The sequence below is a fragment of the Carettochelys insculpta genome, chromosome 30 (genome assembly GCF_033958435.1).
Source record: "Carettochelys insculpta isolate YL-2023 chromosome 30, ASM3395843v1, whole genome shotgun sequence".
Taxonomy (NCBI): Eukaryota; Metazoa; Chordata; order Testudines; family Carettochelyidae; genus Carettochelys; species Carettochelys insculpta.
Window position 1 is genome coordinate 731,418 of NC_134166.1, and position 20,463 is coordinate 751,880.

At 55.9% G+C, this 20,463-nt stretch overlaps 1 protein-coding gene across 2 annotated transcripts; it reads right to left on the minus strand.

Annotated features, from left to right (window-relative positions):
* Positions 1-1,647: 1,647 nt before the first annotated feature.
* On the minus strand, positions 1,648-16,191 carry MTX1 (metaxin 1). 2 transcript variants are annotated; one of them, XM_074980536.1, is made up of 8 exons: positions 16,088-16,191; positions 14,930-14,999; positions 8,380-8,459; positions 6,988-7,080; positions 4,524-4,706; positions 3,943-4,019; positions 2,647-2,801; positions 1,648-2,108 (listed from the first exon to the last, which is right to left on the minus strand). In XM_074980536.1, exons 1-8 carry the CDS (start codon positions 16,166-16,168, stop codon positions 1,897-1,899), a joined length of 951 nt encoding a protein of 316 aa, XP_074836637.1. In that variant the 5' UTR covers positions 16,169-16,191; the 3' UTR covers positions 1,648-1,896. The 2 variants fall into 2 exon arrangements, with proteins under 2 accessions (XP_074836637.1, XP_074836638.1); XM_074980537.1 differs by lacking the exon at positions 16,088-16,191 and having other exon boundaries at positions 1,649-2,108; positions 8,380-8,976; positions 14,930-14,947.
* Positions 16,192-20,463: the final 4,272 nt, after the last annotated feature.

Consider the following 20,463-nt stretch of genomic DNA (forward strand, 5'->3'; position numbering starts at 1 on the left):
GCAAAGGCACTGCTAGGGCTCATGCCAGCTCCCCACCCTGCCCTCAGGCCACTGTGCACAAGGGCCAGGAGCAGGGGACAAGCCCTGCTGCAGCCTGGCAGAGATACGCCTCCAGCCAGTATCTGCGCAAGTGTTTCCTCTCTGGGTGCAGCCTGGCCCTGGGCAGAGGTTGCAAACCATTCAGCAGGGCTTCCCTTTCTCCAGCTAAAGCACTCAGGCCCGGGGCTGCTGCCTTGAGCCATGTCACAGCAGGGGGGAGACCTTGTGAGGCTTGTTGCTTCCACAAGTCTATGCCTGCAGCAACTCCTGGCACCGGAGGCTGTTACAGTGGAGAGGTAGGGGTCACCTCACTGGGTGCTGGCCTGGCATTCTGGGCCTGTGTGTGTGGGACACCAATGCGCTAACACTGCTGGCTTCACAGGGGAACTGAACTGACCCTAGCTGGAGGGGTGTGGGGTTCGGGCAGAGAGGCCAGTCAGTCACTGAGCTGGGCTGACTGCCCCATGCACAGCAGCAAGGGCTAGAGCCTGCTGCAGAACAGGAGGACTGGGCCTGGGGATCACTGGCACAACTGCTTCAGGCAAGCAAAGGCCCTTGGAGGAGGTAGGGAACGACCGAGCCCAGGACTGGTGCTGAAGTTCCATCATGGCCCATTGCTAGTGGTGGGTGCTGCAGGGCTCTAGGCAGGACCAGGGAGGCGGCTGCTGACAGACAGGTTAGTTCGCAGAGCTCAGAGAAAGTGGAACAGAAGGTGAAGCTCACCTGCACCGTCAGTGAGCACCGGGGCAACGCACACTGGAGGGAATCACCTGCGCCCCTCCAAACTTGACCGGGAGCACTGTGAACAGAGGAGTGTCTGGGGAAGGGCCTGAGTGCCTGCTCCACAGCCGCAGCTAACCAACCCTGGGGCTGGCTTGGAAAGCTGGGCATTTGGCAAAGCCCTGGGCTGCCCTTTGCAGCAGCAATGCTCAGAGCTGGCTGCTCTGCCTGGAGAGATGAAAACAGCTGGGAGCAGCAGCTGGGATGGAGGGAGAAGACCCATGAGTAGGTGAGTAAAGGCAAATGGTGTCTCCTAGCTCCCACACTGCAGTACTAGCTGCAGGTTTGTGCCTGGGGCACACAGTGCTATGGGAGGGTTGGTGGCCTGCCTGGACAGCGAAGCCAGCAGGCTGCAGACCTGCTTCAGGGCATGCGCACTGAGGAAGTGCTGCCCTGTGGGCTTCCTGTGTGCCTGGCACCTGGGAGGGCTAACGGAGGGCACAGCCCTGGGCACGGGAAGTTACTTGCAGCCCACCAGGCACTACCTGTTCCTGCCGCTGTTCTGCCATTTCCCCTTCCTCCCCAGTAAGCCTCTAGGCCCAGCTCTTCCATTTGTGGGTCCCCACCCTGGGAAGAGCCAACTCTCACATGCCATGCAGCCCTGGTGGGGGATGGCAAGAGGGAGTTGGGGCTAGAGGGGCAGAGCTCAGACGGGACAGTTTCAGTCCAAGGCCCCCTCTCTCTGCTACTTTGTCCTGCAGGCCCCTGTGGGCAGGTCTGTGCCAGAACAGCATGAGGGCCCAGTGCATTGATCCACAAGGGCAAAGCACCCCTGGGCTAGTCTGGCCCATGCCCGGGCCGCAGAGAGGAGACAGAGCACACATGCCTTCCAGGGAGAGGTCTGGGCTTATTGGTAGAGGCAGATCACTTGTGACACAGTCTAGGAATCTGGGCTGCTGTTCACAGCAGTGCTGGGATCCAGACTGAACAGGGTCATTGGGTCCTGCTGGGGGACAGCTGCAGGAATCTGTCTAGACTGTACCCAGCACTGTTAGAAAAAAGTCCATTCAAGTGACGCTGAGACAAGTGAAAACTGAAGACCGGAGACCAGCAGCCTTGCAATCGGGGGCCAGCACCTCACTCCTCCTCCTCTTCGGCTATTGGGTGGGGGCCGGAAGCCCCAGGGGGGCTCCGCTGGATGGAGATGATCCCACTCAGGAAGGCGTAGCCAATCATCGCTGCCAATCCCACCAGCACTGACAAGACCTGGTTGCACCGTTTGTAGGGCTCCTCCTCGGACTCAGTCCCTTCAGAGGCAGACGTCTTGTGGGCACTGGACAGGGAGTCCCCTTGTAAGGGAATGACATGTCAGAAACTCAGGCCCAGCTGGCGAAGGCCGCACCCTTCCCAGGCCATAGGGCAGCCAGGGAGACTACAGGCACGATCCTTTCATTTGGGGGGAAGGGACACTGCTGCTGGAGCATGCCAGGGGCAGCAGGGAACACAGCGAGCCCAGAACAGGCATGGGCTAACCCTAACCCTAACCCTAGCTGCCCTTCTGTCTCCAAGAGCCAAACAGTTGGGCTTCCCACCCTCACGAGACCCCACTTGAGGCATCTCCTGACACTATCAGGGCTGATATGGCATGCTCCCTGTGTCACACCTGATGCGGGGGGTCCAGTCCTGCCCCCAGCAGCAGTCCAGGTGAGCTGGGCTGCTCACCAAGACAGCGCCCTGTCTCTCCTGATCTCCATGGGCTTGTCCTGTGGCAAGTAGGGCCTGAGACAGCATTCAAGCCCATTCCCCATTCACCTTCCCTGCCCCCATCCTTGCAACCTTGCTTCAGTGACTCTAGCGCTGGGGGCTGGCAGGAGCCTGGCTGCTCACCTCTGTCCCAGGGGAAGTAGAGACTGAGGATGGAGGAGCAGAAGTCACACAGGTTCTGCAGGGATTTCAGGTGCTGCTGCAGCTTCCCATTGGGCAGTTTGGCCTTCAGGAGCGGTGCCAGATGACTAAAGACAAAGGCGTCCAGCGAAGCAGGGCTGCAGCACAGAGAGCTGGTGCTAGTGGCTCCTGGCCTCTCAGCACTGGGAACACAGGACCCCCAGCCTGGCTGCTCCCTGCCTGTAGGAATGGGCTGGCCTGAATTCACACCGTCACTGGGGTGCAAGCGCTGCCCTGGGATTCTCAGGCCCCTTCCAGTCCTAGTGTGTTCAGAGACATGCCCCCTCAACCTGCTGGGCCCATCTGTGCCACAACTGCCTTTCTGCACAGAACGGAGTGGCTGGTGTGAAGCAGCAAGGAGGGCAAACGCCCGAGGACTCCACACCCCAGGGGCCAGCCAAGGTAACCTGCTCAGGCAGTGGGCCCAGCTAGTCTGGTCCTGGCTCTGCTTAGTGGATCCCTTGAAACCTGTCTGTGGCTCCAGAGTGGCCCCTGGGCTCTGGTTGAGAACCACTGACCCAGAGCCCTTGAAGCTGCTGCTCTCTCCCTGCTTCTCCAGGCCCAACCTTCAGGGAGCAGAGCAGGCGTGCTGCCTGGGGGAGTGAGTCCAGCTCCTCCCCTTGGCCTGAGCTGGCAGCCAGTGTTGCCAAGAGCTGGGCAGGGTGCTGTCTGGGGGAGCTCCCAACCTCTCCTGGAGGCGTGTGAATGCCAGAGGTGCTGGGTCACCAAAGGCAGGAGGTGGCTTCTCTGCAAGCACTTGAATCAATGTCTGTCTTGTCTGGTTCCTGTTCACCACAGCTGACTCTTTGGAAGCAAATAAGCAGCATATTCAGCTACTACCATTTACAGCTTCATAAATTATAGGCCCATTAAACATGAAGCAAACAAGGCAGCCATCTAATGGGCTGAAACATGCGAGGCTGAAGTGCTGGAACATCTGGTCCTGGCTCTCAGTTTTACAGGAGAGGAAGGGGAACTGCCGGGACAGCAGTGGGAATGGATGGAGCCTAATGGGCCACAAGGGCCCTGCCTTCCATTAGCGAGACCGTGTTCCGCCCAGCCCTCAGCTCCTTGCGCTTTAATTGACTCCAAGGTTTCTCTCCAATGCCCAGAGCTCTTTCAAAGCGCTGCTGAGGCCACGTCCTGCAGCATGGAGACCCGAGACAACAACCCGGGGCACAGGCGGGAGAGAGAGTCCCTGCCTCCCCCGCAGAGAGTGTTCCTCCAAGAGCCACTTACGAGTCTCCAAAGAAGAATTTCTGGTCCCCAAGGCGCCGAGACAGGAGAGTCAGGCACTCCCGGGCCTCACGGTACATCTACGTGAGCAGAAGAGAAGCAGACCTGGTGTCACATTCCCTCAGGCCCAGCTCTCCTGGGGATGGCCCCATTCCAGGGCTGAGCTATTTCCAGCCCACACTACCAGCAAGGAGAGAGACGGTCACCCTTTCTGAGGGCAAACCTGCTGGCTGAGCTATCCTTGTGCATCACAGCCAGCAATCATACAGCATCCTGAGGCTGGGCACAAAAGGGTTAAATTTAGGCAGCGACTGAGCCCTCCAGCATGGTCTGCCCCACAAGAGCTGGGCTTATTCTGATCCCCCCCCTCTGCCTGGCACCAGGAGCGAGCTCTGCAGCTGGGAAAGGAGGACCCCCTCTTGGGCTGTCCATCTAGGGCCAAGGGAGGGATTCCCGCAAGGCCCAGCCAACCCCCACAGCTGCCACAAGTCGACAGATGTAGACAGAGGCACGAACTGCAGGATAGGAAGTGCTGTGCCATGGATCCCTCCCCCAGCACCAACACGACAGCCAAGCCCACTTACTTCCTTCTCCAGCTCCTCCTCATCCTCCAGGAAGCTGTCCCCCCAGAGCAGCTGCAGCCGCTCCAGATGCTGCTTGTGCATCCGGCCAGGCAGGAAGAAGTTGAGCGGGAAGGGGATGGCTTCTGCATACCATTTCCGCGTGTGCTCCACATAATTCTTTGCGTCAACCCAGAAGGTGTGAATCTGCAGCACAGGGACAGTGCTGTTGGCAAGAAGCAACGCACGGTGGCATTGTGCACGCAGGGTCTGGCTCACTCTTTGGACTGCTTTCATCTTGCTCCCAGGCCCGGGGGCATGAAGCTGCCATGGGGCCTGGCCTACAGTCAGTCTGTGGCTGCATTCCGGGTCCATGGGCACGCACTGTGTGACTGAACCCCATTTCCCTCAGACAGGCAGCATCAGAGGCTGTGGCTGGGGACCCAAACAGAATCACAGAATCACAGGGCTGGGAGGGACTTCAGGAGGTCATCTAGTCCAGCCCCCTGCTTCAAGGAGGATCAACCCCTACTAAGTCATCCCAGCCAGGACCTTGTCCAGCTGGGACTTAAAAACCTCCAGGGATGGAGAATCCACCACCTCTCCAGGCAACACATTCCAGTGCTTCACCACTCTCCTGGTGAAATAGTTTTTCCTAATATCTAACCTACACCTTTCCCTCTTCAACTTCAGACCATTACTCCTTGTTCTGCCATCTGACACCACTGAGAACAATTTCTCACCCTCCTCTTCAGAGCTCCCCTTCAGGAAGTTGAAGGCTGCTATTAAAGCACCTCTAAGTCTTCTCTTCTGTAACTAAACAAGCCCAAATCCCTCTGCCTCTCCTCATAGGTCTTGTGCTCCAGACCTTTAATCATTTCTGTTGCCCTTCGCTGAACCTGCTCCAGCAAATCCACATCCTTTTTATACTGGGGGGCCCAAAACTGGACACAGTATTTCAGATGTGACCTCACCAGTGCCGAATAAAGAGGAATAACTACTTCTCTAGATCTGCTCGAAATGCTCCTCCTAATGCACCCCAGTGTGCCGTTAGCCTTCTTGGCTACAAGGGCACACTGTTTACTCATATCCAGCCTTTCATCCACTATAACCCCTAGTTCCCTTTCCATCATACTGCTGCTGAGCCAGTCGGTCCCCGGCCTGTAACAATGCTTGGGATTCTTCTGCCCCAGGTGCAGGACTCTACACTTCTCCTTATTGAACTGCATCAGATTTCTTTTGGCCCAGTCCTCCAATTTATCCAGGTCCCTCTGGATTCTCTCTCTACCCTCCAACGAATCTACCTCTCCGTGATGAGCTTCAGGGTCCCCCAAGCTCTGCACCCCCTCTGCAGGCAGGAGTGACTCTCACTCAGCAGAACAGCATGTTTATTAGCTGGCAGGACCCAGCACTGTACAGAGGAATCAGTACAGCAGGCAGAGACAGCCAGTCAAATCCATGTTGGGTAGCGGAGGCCCTGAGGGGCCCCCAAATCTGGGGCCTTGCCCCCTCCTTGGTCTCACTCTCTCTCAGCCCAGACTAACTGCTTCCCAACTCCCAGGTCCAATTCAAACCCCTCAGGCTCCACCTCCTCCTTTGTCTCCAGTACAAAGGTGTTACCTAGTTGTCAAGGTTACCCTCAGCAGGAGACCCACACCCTCTGTGAGCCACTCACACACACACAGATATCCCCCACTCCATCACACTCTCCCCCTAGTTTTGTGTCATCCGCAAACTTGCTGAGGGTGCAACCCAGTCCCTCATCCAGGTCACTAATAAAGATGTTGAATAACACCAGCCCCAGAACCGAGCCTTGCAGCACTCCGCTTGAAACAGACAGCCGTCCAGATATCGAGCCACTGACCACTACCCACTGGGCCCGACCATCAAGCCAGCTTTCTATCCATCTTATAGTCCAAGGATCCAATCCATATTTCCTTAACGTATGGACAAGAATGTTGTGGGAGACCGTATGAAAAGCCTTACTGAAGTCAAGGTATATCACATCCACTGACTTCCCCATGCCACAGAGCTTGTTACCTCATCACAGAAGCTAATCAGATTGGTCAAGCAGGACTTGCCCCTGGTGAATTCATGCTGGCTACTTTTGATCATTTCCCCTCTTCCAAGTGCTCCAAAACGGATTCTTTGATGATCCCCTCCATTATTTTTCCAGGGATTGAGGTAAGGCTGACGGGTCTATAGTTCCCTTGATTGTCCTTCTTTCCTTAAATGCAGCCCGGGCAACACACTATGAGACGCTTTCCCGGCCACCCCCCACCTCCAGTTCTCAGACTGCTCCATCCCAGCACCGGAATCCCAACCTGCAGCTTCCACCCAGCAAATCCAGGATCTGCCAATGTGCCACAGTCCCTCTCACAGTGACCATCCCACTGAGCTGGAACTGGAGTCCCTCTGAAATTGGAGCTAGCTAGTGCCTCCCCTAGCAGTGCTTCGGGAGAGTGGCCATTGGCCCACAAGCACTCACCAGCACAGGCAGTAGCTTCTCCTCCAGCAGAGACACAAAGGCCAGTGTGTCTGCCCCTTGCCTCGCAGAGAGATCGTAGTCAGCATTGTACTTCTGCAGAGTAAAAGGAACAGGGAGACCTGGCTCAGCCTGTGCTCCAGCCCACTTCCCCTGACCACAGAGACGGACGTAACCACGCAGTCCCCAGCTGGGTGCTAGAGGGATGCAGAGGTGGGACTAGTCGCAGGTAGGCACCCTGCCCAGATAGCCATTTTTTCTCACACAAAGCGCCATGCCTGGGGTTCTCCTAAAATGCACACACAGATGCGTGGCCATCTCCATGAGCACAGAGATCACAGCTTGTCTCCCTCGCTGTTTACTTTGAGGAGACAACCCAACTTTGCCAATGCCGAACCCCATTAACCTTACCCTGGACCTGCCAAGACACCCCAGGATAGACTGTTGACAGGTGGGTGGGGAGGGAGACATGGACAGAAGCCCAATGCACTGGCTGCTTCCTCCCCTTACAGCTTTTGGGGAGATGCCAGCCAGCCCTAGAGTGAGGTGGCCTGGTGTATTGAACCTGGCAGGACGCCTAGGCCATCTCACACGCTAGTGGGGTTGGGCTCGCCTGTGCTGCTGTGTGACCCAGAGCGGGGAAGTGGGGACTGAAGCAGCATGGGGCAGAGGGTGCGAGTGGCGAAGGGGAGTGGCTGCTGACTTTCCAAGGAACGCTGGTACCAGGCAGACCAGTGTCCGCCAGAGCCGGCAGCAGCCCATGGCACTGTGGCCAGCACACACACTGGTGCCTGACACCGACACCTCCCTCGGGCGTCAAGGTGAGCACTGTGCTCCTGCCCACAGCAAGCCAGCCCCAGTAAACCACCACAAGGCAGGTACCCTGCCCAGGGAAGAAACGACTCATCAGACACAAGTTGCAGACAAAGAGCAACCCAGAAAGGTGAAACCAGCACACAGGGACAGAGGGGCTTCTCTGATGGGGACTCCTGCCCTCCTCCTGCATGGCTGCACCAGGCCTCACGTGCTTGGGCCAGTACGGATGTGCTACTCAGAGGAGATGGGCTCAGGATCTGGGAAGCTCTACCAGTTCTCACCCCTCTGACTCCAGACTGACTGACTGACTGCAGGCCCACACATGCACTGCTGTATTGGTCATTTGGCCAGGCTCTGGCAGTTGGAGATGTAGCAGTCTGCTTCCAGTTTGCAGCCCCTGCTGAGCACCCTCCCCTTGGCACTACAGGCTCTGGGAGTCCCCACTCATCCATGCCTTGGCTCCCCACCCACTGTAGCAAGCCCTCCTGCTTAGCTTGGTCAGGGCCCCATGCTCACCAGCCAGAGCCACAGGGGAGGGCGGCTGACACAGCAAAAGGAGACAGTGTCCCCATCCCATACCTGTTTCCTGAGGTGAGTGATGATCTTGTGCCTCTCAGAAAGGACACCATCTTCCTGTGTCTTCAGAGCAGGTAAACACCCTGGGACCAGAGAAAGGGAGTAGAGGGGGACCCTGCCCAGAGTTGCCCCTTCATGGGCCTCCTGCCCCATTGGGATTCCGCAGCAAGTGCCAGCATCACACATGAATTGCAAGAAACCTTTCTTTCTCTGTGCCACAGTGGTATTCAGGGTTTCCGTGTTTGGTCACAGCTCACGTAGCGACCACCTTTTGGAAGTAGGAACTGGTTTGCATGGATCGATTGCAGAGACCTTTTCTGGGGTGGAATGAATTTTGCACATGGACAGCTCCAAATTTGCTGTGCTTCTTGCGTGGGAACGTTCCTTGTGGCTAGTCCCTGCTGAGGAGGCTCCAGACTAGGTGTGGCAGATAGGACTCAGAAGTAATAAGCACCATGTTGTGGCAGCTGGCTGCAGAGTTCTGCAGAGTGTTCAGCTCTGGCACAGGTTCTTGGCTGCTCTCACAAACTGAGCTCCAAAAGGGAGCATGTCCCCCAGGACTGGGGCAGAGAAGTCAGAGAGGAGCAGTTTGTCTGCCTCCTTAAAGAAAACAGGGACACGAAACAGAAAACTCTGAGCCCGTGCAGCTGAGCTGGCTCTGGGAAATACGAGACTCAGCACCCTTCAGTTCTGACACTGGGGCTATGTCTACACTACAAAATAAAGTTAAATTTAATAAAGTTGATTTTTAACGTTAGATTTTATGAAGTCAAAGTTGTGTCCACAAATGTTCAGAGAGACGAGTTACTGTGTCTCTGGTGCACTACCTATGTTCCTGTCCCACAGTGCCTTTTGCCCCGTTGCATTCTGGACTTTTGTGCCAATGGCTTTCGGGGAAAAAAATGTGCCGCAAGTGCTTGTTTGTGTCTGATGTCATCATCCCAGAATGCAAAGCACCACAATCACCCCCACTGGAAAACAAATGGCCAACTTCATGCCATTTTTTTTCTAGCTGTTTTCCAAAGCCTGCCCCTAGCTCACGCCACTGTATGGCACTAGCATGGATCCTCAGCTGCTTCTAGCCATCGCACAGTGCATTATGGCCACTCCCCAGAGTGTCATGGAGTGTTTATTTAGACAAAGCCAATGGGAAGATGAGATGGCTGTAGAGGAAGATGATCCATTGGCTGATGAAACTGAAGACCTGCAGACTATGAATTTAGAAATACTGGCTGCCCTGGATGCATTGCTTACAGTGGAGTGCTGTTTCTGGAGATGTGAAACCAGCGCACACTGGTGGGACCACATCACTGGTGGTGACCGGGCATGACCAACAGCGGGTGCAGAACTTCCACATGCACAAGGCCACTTTCATGGAACTTTGTGATTTGCTGTGCTCCATCCTGAAGTGCAGTGATACCAGAATGAGACATGCTTTGACAGTTCACAAGCAGGTGGGAATTGCTCTGTGGACATTTGCGATGCCCGATAGCTACTTGTCAGTGGTAAATCAATTCAAGGTGGACAGATCTAGTGGGTGCTGCAGTGATGCAGGTAGGCAGTGCAATCTGTCCCTGTCTCATGCAGAAGACTATGAGCCTGGGAAACGTCCAGCACATCTTGGATGGCTTTGCTGCCATGAAGTTTCCTAACTATGGAGGGGCGATAGATGGAGTGCACATCCTTATCATGGCCCCAGACCACCTGGTCTCAGAATACATAAGCCGAAAGGGGCACTTCTCCACGGTGTTGCAGACACTGGTGGATCACAAAGGTCTTTTCACATCAGTGTGGGATGGTTGGGAAAGGTGCATGACGCACACATCTTTAGAAATTCAGGTCTGTAGAGAAAGCTCCTGAATGGGTCTTTCTTCCCAGACCAGAAAATCAAGATTGGTGGAATGGAGATTCCCATAATGATACTGAGTGACCCTGTTTACCTCCTGCTCTCTTGCATCATGAAGCCATACACAGGCACCTCAGACCGCAGACAGGAATGCTTCAACTACAGACTCAGCAAGTGCAGAATAGCGGTGGAATGTGCCTTTGGCCATTTAAAAGACGGGTGCAGGTGCCTTTTGACCCATCTGGATCTTTCCAAAACCAATCATAGAATCATAGAACACTAGGACCGGAAGGGGCCTCGAGAGGCCATCGAGTCCAGCCCCCTGCCCCGACGGCAGGACCGACCACTATCTACACCATCCCTGATAGACATCTATCTAATCTGTTCTTAAATATCTCCAGCGAGGGAGATTTCACAACCTCCCTTGGCAACTTATTCCAGTACTTGACCACCCTGACAGTTGGGAACTTTTTCCTAATGTCCAACGTAAACTTCCCTTGCTGCAGCTTAAGTCCATTGCCTCTTGTTCTCTCCTCAGAGGCCAAGAAGAACAAGTTTTCTTCCTCCTCCTTATGACACCCTTTAAGATATCTGAAAACCGCTATCATGTCCCCCCTCAATCTTCTCTTTTCCAAGCTAAACAAGCCCAATTCTTTCAGCCTTTCTTCATAAGTCATGTTCTCCAGACCTTTTATCATTCTAGTTGCTCTTCTCTGGACCTTCTCTAATGTCTCCACATCTTTCTTGAATTGGGGTGCCCAGAACTGGACACAATATTCCAGCTGAGGCCTAACCAGCGCAGAGTAGAGCGGAAGAATGATTTCTCATGTCTTGTTCACAACACACCTGCTAATGCATCCCAGAATCATGTTTGCTTTTTTTGCAACAGCATCACACTGTTGACTCATATTTAACTTGTGATCTACTAGAACCCCTAGATCCCTTTCTGCTGTACTCCTTCCTAGACAGTCTTTTCCCATTCTGTACGTGGTTGCAGCATGCTGTATTCTACATAATATTTGCAAATCAGGCGAGGAGAACTTCATGGCAGCCTGGGTTGCAGAGGTAGATGCCATGAGCAGGGCTTAAGTACAGCCGCACACAAGGGCATTCACCAATGCACATGCAGAGGCAATGGCTGTCAGGAAGGCTTTGAAAAATAGCTTTACGAATGAGCAGACAGCCACATAATTCTTCTGCACTTCACTGTTGTGATTCCACTCCCACTTCCCACAATGATGTATTCACCCCACCCCATGTGAACCAATAAATCAGACTGTGGTTTTCAGAAAAAAGAATATTTTTATTTGGAGGCGGGGAGGCTGAGTTAAGGTGCAGGAAGAAGAGATGTCAAGAATGATGGAATAGCCTTCTGCAGTGGGGAGAGGTCATGGGGTGGAATGGGATATTGTCCTTGCCCTCCCCACCTGTGTTCTGGGACAAAGACGTGGGGCAAGGGTGTCAAGCTATATTGAGGAGAGCCCAGGCAGGAGGGAGTGGAATCTACATGATGAGTCCAGCATCGGGCATCCCTCTGCAGCTCCAGTATAGAATGCAGTATCTCAGTATCTCGCTTTCTGACGGCCATCAGGAGCTCTGCTGAGTCCTTCTTCCTGTACTGGAGCTTTATCGGGACTGCAGGATGCTCTGCCACTGCTGGTCTATCAGCCTTTGGTTAACAGTGGCTCTGCTGTCAGCCTTCTTCAGATGCTGCAGAATAAGATCCCGTTTTCATCTTTTCCTCATCGTGGCAACCTCGTCTTCCCCATTAAAGCTGCTCACTGAAGTGGAGGGCAAAAGTTAGATACAATCGCCACAAAATGCTTACCCACAGAATGAATGGGTCTCTGTTTGACAATCACTGCAACTTTTTTTCCCCCCAAGGCCACTTTTGGCTTTTAAGGATGACAATGAATCAACTTCTGCCAAACAGAAGCTATTACTTATCCAGACCATTTCATTGCACACATGGTAAGATATTGCCAGCTTAAGAAGTGGGCAGAGGGGTTTGAAAATAAAGCCATGTAAACTCCAAACTGTAAAGAATGTGGCAGGAGGAGGTTCAATTCTGCCAGACATATGGCAGGCTGGCTCAGGGAAGTGATCCCTGTAAAGTGCAAAATGCAGACAAAAACTTTCTTGGTGGTTCCTGATCAATTCTGTGCAGGGAAAAGGCCATTTAAAGCAGGGGGAATCCACACCGGACATGCCAGTGTCCAGGAGCAAGGTTCACATAGCCCGGCAGCGACATAGTGGGCAAGGAGGTTTCACTTCTACCAGCCTCATGGTGGGCTGCCTGGTGGGTGATCCCTGTAAAGAGCAAAGCACGGGGAAAAAAAAACTTTCTTGGCAGCTCCTCATCAAGCCAGCAGTATGGTGGGAGGGGAGAAGGCCAGGAGAGCTTGCTAGCTACGTAGTGCAGTGGAGCTGTCGTGGGAACTTCAAAAGGCCAGGGAGCAGTGTGAAAAAAATCAAGTAAAAATTCCCGTGCTTCTTTAGGTTGCCAAAAGAGACATCAGCCTCCTAAGAACAACAGCATGAAAAAGAAAATATGCTCATACTGTGAGCACAAGGCTGGAAAACTTGCCAAAATGCTGTGTGGCACCATGATACAGCAGAAAGGGATCTAGGGGTTATAGTGGACCATAAGCTAAATATGAATCTACAGTGTGATGCTGTTGCAAAAAAAGCAAACATGATTCTGGGATGCATTAACAGGTGTGTTGTGAACAAGAAATGAGAAGTCATTTTCCTGCTCTACTCTGCACTGGTTAGGCCTCAGCTGGAGTATTGTGTCCAGTTCTGGGCACCGCAGTTCAGGAAGGATGTGGAGAAATTGGAGAGAGTCCAGAGGAGAGCAACGAGAATGATCAAAGGTCTAAAGAACATGACCTATGAAGAAAGGCTGAAAGAACTGGGCTTGTTTAGTTTGGAAAAGAGAAGATTGAGGGGGGACATGATAGCAGTTTTCAGGTTCTAAAAGGGTGTCATAAGGCAGAGGGAGGGAACTTGTTCTTCCTTGCCTCTGAGGATAGAACAAGAGGCAATGGACTTAAATTGCAGCAGGGGAGGTTCAGGTTGGACATTAGGAAAAAGTTCCTAACTGTCAGGGTGATCAAACACTGGAACGAATTGCCAAGGGAGGTGGTAGAATCTCCATCACTGGAGCTATTTAAGAAGAGGTTAGATAGATGGCTTTCAGGGATGGTCTAGAAATGCTTGGTCCTGCCATGAGGGCAGGGGACTGGACTCGATGGCCTCTTGAGGTCCCTTCCAGTCCTACTCTTCTATGATTCTATGATATCAGATTACTTACTGGTTGCCTGGAGTGGCAAGATGTGCCATCATGGAAGCTGCAAAAAGTCAGGCCTCCTCAAAAGCCTTGTGTGAAAAATAGGAGTACCCGGCTGAGAGCTTCATGGACATCTCCAAAAAGGATGATGGCTCCACCCCCAGAAATATTAACAAGCTCTTCTGAGGGACACAGGGCCATTGTGCCTGACCTGTAATCTGCTTGTAGCAGTTTAAAAAAACATGCTCCACTTAAGTAAACCTACACCTAAACCCAGCCACAACCCGCTAAAAAAATACTCACCAGAAGAGCTGGTCCCCAGAGGTTCAGATGTTGATGATGAGGGGACTGGCTCGAGGTCGATGGTGAAGAGCTCCAGGCTGGCAGGATCAGCTTCATTGGGCTACTGCTGATGACTGTCACCGTCCTCTTCTTCATTGGCCTCCACCTCCTGCTTCTCCTTGCGGCTTGGCTCCTCTCAGCTCCCACCAGACCCCTCAGTGCAGCCTCCTGAAGAGTTCCAGTTAAGACTGGAGACCACAGTTGGGTCCCTCCCATGAATGGTGTCCAGCTGTTCATAACAGCAGCAGATGTCCCAGATTGACCATTGGCTTCCCGGACTTTATGATAGCTCTGCTGGAATTCCTTCACTTTCATCCAGCATTGCTGAGCATTTTGCTTGTAGATTCAAAGTCTTCCTTCCACTGACTCCTCTCCCCAAACAGCAATAGGATCCAGGATCTTGTTATGGGCCATGTTAGAGCTCTCATGACCCTGAGAACTCAGGTCAGAAGAACCCTGAGTACTCATGATGGAAAGATGGCTAGATTAGATAGTTGGAGATGCGATGGCTCCTGAGATGTGATGGATGCGATGCCTGGATTTGATGGATGGTGCCTGAAGTGCACTCCTGAGGTACGCTATTCACGCTGGTCAGAAAGAAAATGCATCAAGTTCCAGGGGCTTCCTGGTGCCTAATTCAAATTCCCAGGCTTCCTGTGCAGCTGAAGATCAGCAGAGATGAAAGCAGCCAGAACGGACAAGTGTGGGGCATTGTGGGATATGTGCGGCACACCTCTGGAAGCCAATACAATTGATTTAAAGAAATGCTGTTTCCACACTAGCATTAGTTCAACCTTTTAAATTGGAACTTTGTGTTGTGCTGAGTCGCATGGTCGATGTAAGAATATTGACCTTAGCGCTCCCTAAAATAGACCTAACGGTATTTGCAGTGAAGACAGTAACATTGTAAAGTTGAACTAACTGCCTTAAAATTGACTTTATGCTGTAGTGTAGACATAGGCTGGCTGTCCCACCTGTTTGTCTGTGTGCCAGTGCCTTGTGAAAGTCAGGCGCATACCACATGGCTATGTCTGCCCCCACAGGACCCTCACTCATTCTTGCAGGACCTTTACCTGAGGGACTTCGCCATGGGTTAGTGACCTTGTGAACTTTGAGTGGTGCGCCTGTGAATCTGGCGTAGGTCTGAAAGAGAAGGCAAGCAAAGACTTGTCGGGAAGTTTGTGTCTGAAGTGTTAACTGGGCATGAGCTCAGAGTGTGACCCTCTCTAGCCCAGTGGCCAGGCTGTGCAACTGGGGGCGAGACTCAGGTTCCAGGCACAGTGGGCAGACCAGCTCCAGAACAGCCCACAGGGCAGTGGTTAAGGCCCTCACCTGCCAGACACAGGGAGCCCTGCTCAATTCCCATCTCTGTGCTGGCGGACTGAACACAGGTCTCTCACGCCCAGGGCTACCAGGCTGAAGGTTACGCAGGCCCCCCGTGCCCCCTGCCGGAAGCGCGCTGTGCATGAGCAGGAACAAAGGCTCTGCCTGCATGGCCAAGTGTAGGGGCCAAGTCCCCCTTGAGAGCCAAGCTCAGGCCAAACCGCTCCTCCAACGTGCGGCTGGCAGCTCAGGCAGGGCACAACGTGGGCCGGGCCGCCCTGCGGTCAAGTAAGTTTGGGGAAACCTGTGCTCCTCTATGGATTGTCGCCCACCTGCTGCCAGCCCCCCCCGGGCGCCCAGACCCCCCTCCCGCCCGCTCCCCAGGGGCCCAGACCCCCCCCCGCCCGCCCGCTCCCCGGGGCGCCCAGACCCCCCCCGCCCGCTCCCCAGGGGCCCAGACCCCCCCCCGCCCGCCCGCTCCCCGGGGCGCCCAGACCCCCCCCCGCCCGCTCCCCAGGGGGCCCAGACCCCCCGCCCGCTCCCCAGGGGCCCCAGACCCCCCCCGCCCGCCCGCTCCCCGGGGCGCCCAGACCCCCCCTCCCGCTCCCCAGGGGCCCAGACCCCCCCCCGCCCGCTCCCCGGGGGGCCCAGACCCCCCCCGCCCGCCCGCTCCCGGGGCGCCCAGACGCCCCCGCCCAGCCGCCCGCCCGCTCGCTCCTCGGGGGGCTCAGACCCCCCTCCCGCCCGCTCCCCAGGGGCCCAGACGCCCCCGCCCGCCCGCTCCCCGGGGGGCCCAGACGCCCCCGCCCGCCCGCTCCCCGGGGCGCCCAGACGCCCCCCCCCGCCCGCCCGCCCGCCCGCTCGCTCCCCGGGGCGCCCAGACGCCCCCCGCCGGGCGGGCCGCTCACCAGCACGGCCAGGCAGGCCGGGTCCACCGAGGGCAGCCCCCAGCCCCCGGCCCAGCAGAACAGCTCCATGGGCGCCGCCATCTTCCCGCCGACCCGGAACCACACGGCCCAGCCCGGCCCCGCCCCGGCGCTGAGCCCTCTGCACCCCGCCCCACAGCCCGCCCCCGTCTCCACCCCCGCCCCACAGCCCGACCCCGTGTGCCCCATAGCCCGCCCCCCCTCCACCCCCGCCCGACCCCGTGTGCCCCACAGCCCGCCCCCGTCTCCACCCCCGCCCGATCCCGTGTGCCCCATAGCCCGCCCCCCCTCCACCCCCGCCCGACCCCGTGTGCCCCACAGCCCGCCCCCCTCTCCACCCCTGCCCCACAGCCCGACCCCGTGTGCCCCATTAGCCTGCCCCCCCTCCACCCCCGCCCCACAGCCCGACCTCGTGTGCCCTATAGCCTGCCCCCCTCTCCACCCCTGCCCCACAGCCCGACCCCGTGTGCCCCATAGCCTGCCCCCCCCACCCCGCCCCACAGCCCGACCTCGTGTGCCCCATAGCCTGCCCCCTCTCCACCCCCGCCCCACAGCCCGACCCCGTGTGCCCCATAGCCTGCCCCCCTCTCCACCTCTGCCCCACAGCCTGACCCCGTGTGCCCCATAGCCTGCCCCCCCTCCACCCCCGCCCCACAGCCTGACCCCGTGTGCCCCATAGCCTGCCCCTCTGTCCAACCCCCACCCCATAGCCAAACCCATGTGCCCTATAGCCTGCCCCCCTCTCCACCCCTGCCCCACAGCCCGACCCTGTGTGCCCCATAGCCTGCCCCCCCTCCACCCCTGCCCCACAGCCCGACCCCGTGTGCCCCATAGCCTGCCCCTCTGTCCAACCCCCACCCCATAGCCAAACCCATGTGCCCTATAGCCCTCCCCTCTGTTCAAGTCCCACCCCATAGCTCCCCCCTCTGTGCCCCACCCTGCCACCCCATAGCCAGACCCCATGTGCCCCATAGCCTGCCCCTCTGTCCAACCCCCCACCCCATATCCCACCTCTTTGTGCCAACCCCCTGTGCCTCCATACTTGGACCTCCCCATCTCAATCATCCTGGACCCCATGCATTTGTGCCCCTACACACCAATACTGTGACACCCCTGGGTCCCATGTCTCCATATCCCTACACCCCTGAACCTTGTTACTCTTTCCCCCCACACCAACCCCCATGTGCCCCATGGCCTAATACCTTGACCTCCTCCCCATGCATCACCTTTCTGCCACAATAACCAGACCTCCTCATTTCCCTACAGCACCTGATCTGAAAATCTCTGTGGCCCAGTACCCTAAGCGCCGCATGGCCAGACCCCCAGAACCAACCCCCTGTTATGTGTCTCAATGCCTCCTGGCTTGACACTCTGGGACCATCCCTTTGCCTTCTGTCACCCACTTTCAGATGCTTGCTCCTGTCTCTCTCCCCAGCAGACCCTCAATTCTTTGAGCCCCCTATTTCTGCAAAGGCCTGCCTGCATCTCCCGGGGATCCCGGCTCTGCACAGTGGTGGAAATGGGGTGTCTGCTCACAGCACTACAAAATCCAAGGGTGAATTTTTGTCACATGGTTTTTTGGTAGCAACTGAGTGGAGACTCGGGTTATAAGAGAATTGGGGTATCTTAGCTGGGTGAAAGGAACTTGAGTTTCTTGCAAGCACTGTGGTATCTTCCCCTTCTGAGGGGAGAGGGCTCAGGGGAGGGAGCTGGGGAGCATAATATAAGAAATTTAAGTAGGGGAGAGCTCAGGGCAGGAGGTGGAGTTGTAGGAAGGCAGGAGTCGGAGGGTGAGGCGGGGTTCAAGGCAAGGGTGTGGGGGGCTCAGCAGGGTGATGTGGGAAATCAGGTGTCAGAATTAGGGGGCTGGAGCATATGACATCAAGAAAGGTTGAGGGAATTGGGTCTGTTCAGTCTGCAGAAGAGAAGACAGAGGGGGGACTTGATAACAGCCTTCAACTTACTGAAGGGAGGTTGCAAAGAGGCTGGAGAGAGGCTATTCACAGTGGTCACACAAGGCAGAACACGGAACAATGGTCTCAAGTTGCGGTTGGGAAGGTCCAGGTTGAACATTAGGAAAAACTTTTCACTAGGAGGGTGGTGAAGCATTGGAATGGTCTACCCAGGCAAGTAGTGGAGTCTCCATCCCTGGAGGTGTTTAAGTCTTGCCTCGACAAGACCCTGGTGGAGCTGATCTGATGGATTTGGTCCTGCTTAGAGCAGGGGGCTGGACTCGATGGCTTTTTTAGGTCTCTTCCAGCTCTATTGTTCTATGATTCTATGAGAACAGGGGGCTGAGAATGTGGGGGGACTCGGCTGAAGACTGGGGTTGTGAGGGGTGCATGAATCAGGACAGGGCTGAGGGCATTTGGGGGCAGGAGTCAGAGCAGGGGAGCTGGGCCGTGTGGGCAGCTGAGGGAGGGGGACTGTGGAAGGCGCAGGAGTCAGGGCAGGGCAGGGGCTGTTGGGTAAGGAGGGGTTTGGGACAGAGGGTGTGCGGCAGTTTTCCCTGTAAGCTGAGCACCCAGGAAGGATCCAGGAGCCTCCCAGCTGATAAGCAGCCTGCCCGCAGCCCATGTATCTACTGGTGGTGCACGTCTGCACAGGCCTTGGTACACATTACAAAAGTTATTCTGCCATGGATGGAAAAAATGGGAATGGTGGTGTGCTTGGGTGCAGGAGTCAGGGCCGGGGGCTGGAGTGTGTGTTGAAGCGAGTGCGGGTAGGCAAGTGCACCAAGGGGGCAGGGGGGTGGGCAGCCACTCATACCAGATGCTGCTGCTGTCAGGGAGCGAGGGAAAGTGCCTAGCATACAGGAAGTACTCCATTGCCCCTTCCTGGGCAGCTGCAGCGAGAGAACGGCACTTGAGGTGTGCACTTCCCTCGGGCTCCCTGACAGCCAGGGCAAGAAGAGCAGCAAAGTTCTGGGTAAGTGCAGCTGCAGCCCCTCCACTCCCACAAATGGTGCTGCGGGTGGTAGGAATTGGGGCAGCCCCTGACTGGCAGGACACGCACACCCGCAGCCAGCTCCTTTTATCTGCCTGTCTGCATGCTGCTTAGCACGGCACCCTTCCAGAGAGCCCCAGGAGCCCGTCTGGGAGCACCCAGCCAGCCAGCTTCTTGCCAGAGTGCTACACTGGGGTGCATTGGCTTTCTTTCACCTCCCATCTTAGCTTAGTCCCCACATCATAAACCTGCCATTCACCCTGTGTGGGGCAGCTGGTCAGATTTTGGGGATGGTTGGTTTGCAGGATAGCAGGTTGGGGATTAAAGAGCTGCTTTTGCTCTTGTCTCTGTGGCCAATTCCTTGCGTGACCCTGTGCCATATAAATCCTCCCCTCTTCCAGGGGAGGGCATATGGGCAGGGGACTGCGTGGGGGGACAATGGGAACTGGTCTCTGCCTCAGTTTCCCCTCTGTAAAACAGCGATGATCCTCCCCCAAGATGAGGCTGCTGTGCTTGTACAGTCTTAGAGAGCCCCAAGCGAGCTGGGAATTGATACCAGTTTAGCATCAATTGCTGTAGCCGAGACAGGCCCCAGGAAAGTTGCAGCTTTGGATCAGATGCTCTGCGCTGTGCTCTCATGCTCGCTGGTTGCGTCCGGCTGCAGCAGTGTGTTTGCAGTGTGCTCATCGTGTACTATGAGGTATGCTGCAGAGGTAGGAGGCACTCAGAAAGCGTCCCCAATCCCATTGGCACCCTGTTTGTCTCTCACCCGCTGTTGGTTACCTGGCAAAGGTGGCAGAGGCTGCTTATATAGGCCTTGCGTGTCTCCCTAGAGTTCTGTTGGCTATTGTGGGTGAGAGAGCTGATTCACCAGCTTTTCTCCCTGTATCTCTTCCTGCCTCATCTCAAATCCCAGCTGGAAAACTCTCTCTGCCTTGATCCCTCCCAGTCCTTCAGCAGCTGGGCTGCTGTGCACACCTTTGTGGGGACAGATCACTCCCAGGTGAGGCCATACAGCCTGGAGCAGCTGCCTTGAAAAGTGCTGTCTGAAAACTGCCGGCAGGGAATCAGAGGAATGAAGACACTGCCCCCAGCATGTGTCTGCACTTGGGGCTCATCCTTGGGGCCAACAGGAGGTGGGGCAAGGGCTGGATTTTCCATGCTGAACTGCAGTCATCACTAGACAAGCAGCATCACCCCTGCCCAGTGAGTGCATGCAGGTAAACCAAGTCAGCACTGCTGCGGCTGACCAGGAGTGAAGCCATCCTGAATGGGATCAGGGCCCAGGCTCCCTGGATGTTGGCCCGGTAGTGGGCCTGTTACTACCCGTGGGACTCCCCTCCTGGTGCATGGTGGCTGTGGGCTGAGTGGTGACACTACACTCTCTGCTTGCATGGCCTGTAGCCATACTT

Bases quoted from the DNA above. Each gene is read 5' to 3' on its own strand.
- MTX1 (XM_074980536.1), bottom strand. From the start codon at position 16,168: ATGGCGGCGCCCATGGAGCTGTTCTGCTGGGCCGGGGGCTGGGGGCTG. The intron at 15,000-16,087 runs GTGAGCGGCCCG...CTTCTCTTTCAG, and splicing joins CGGCCTGCCTGGCCGTGCTG to ACCTACGCCAGATTCACAGG. The intron at 2,109-2,646 runs GTGAGCAGCCAG...TTCCCTTACAAG, and splicing joins CTACTTCCCCTGGGACAGAG to GGGACTCCCTGTCCAGTGCC.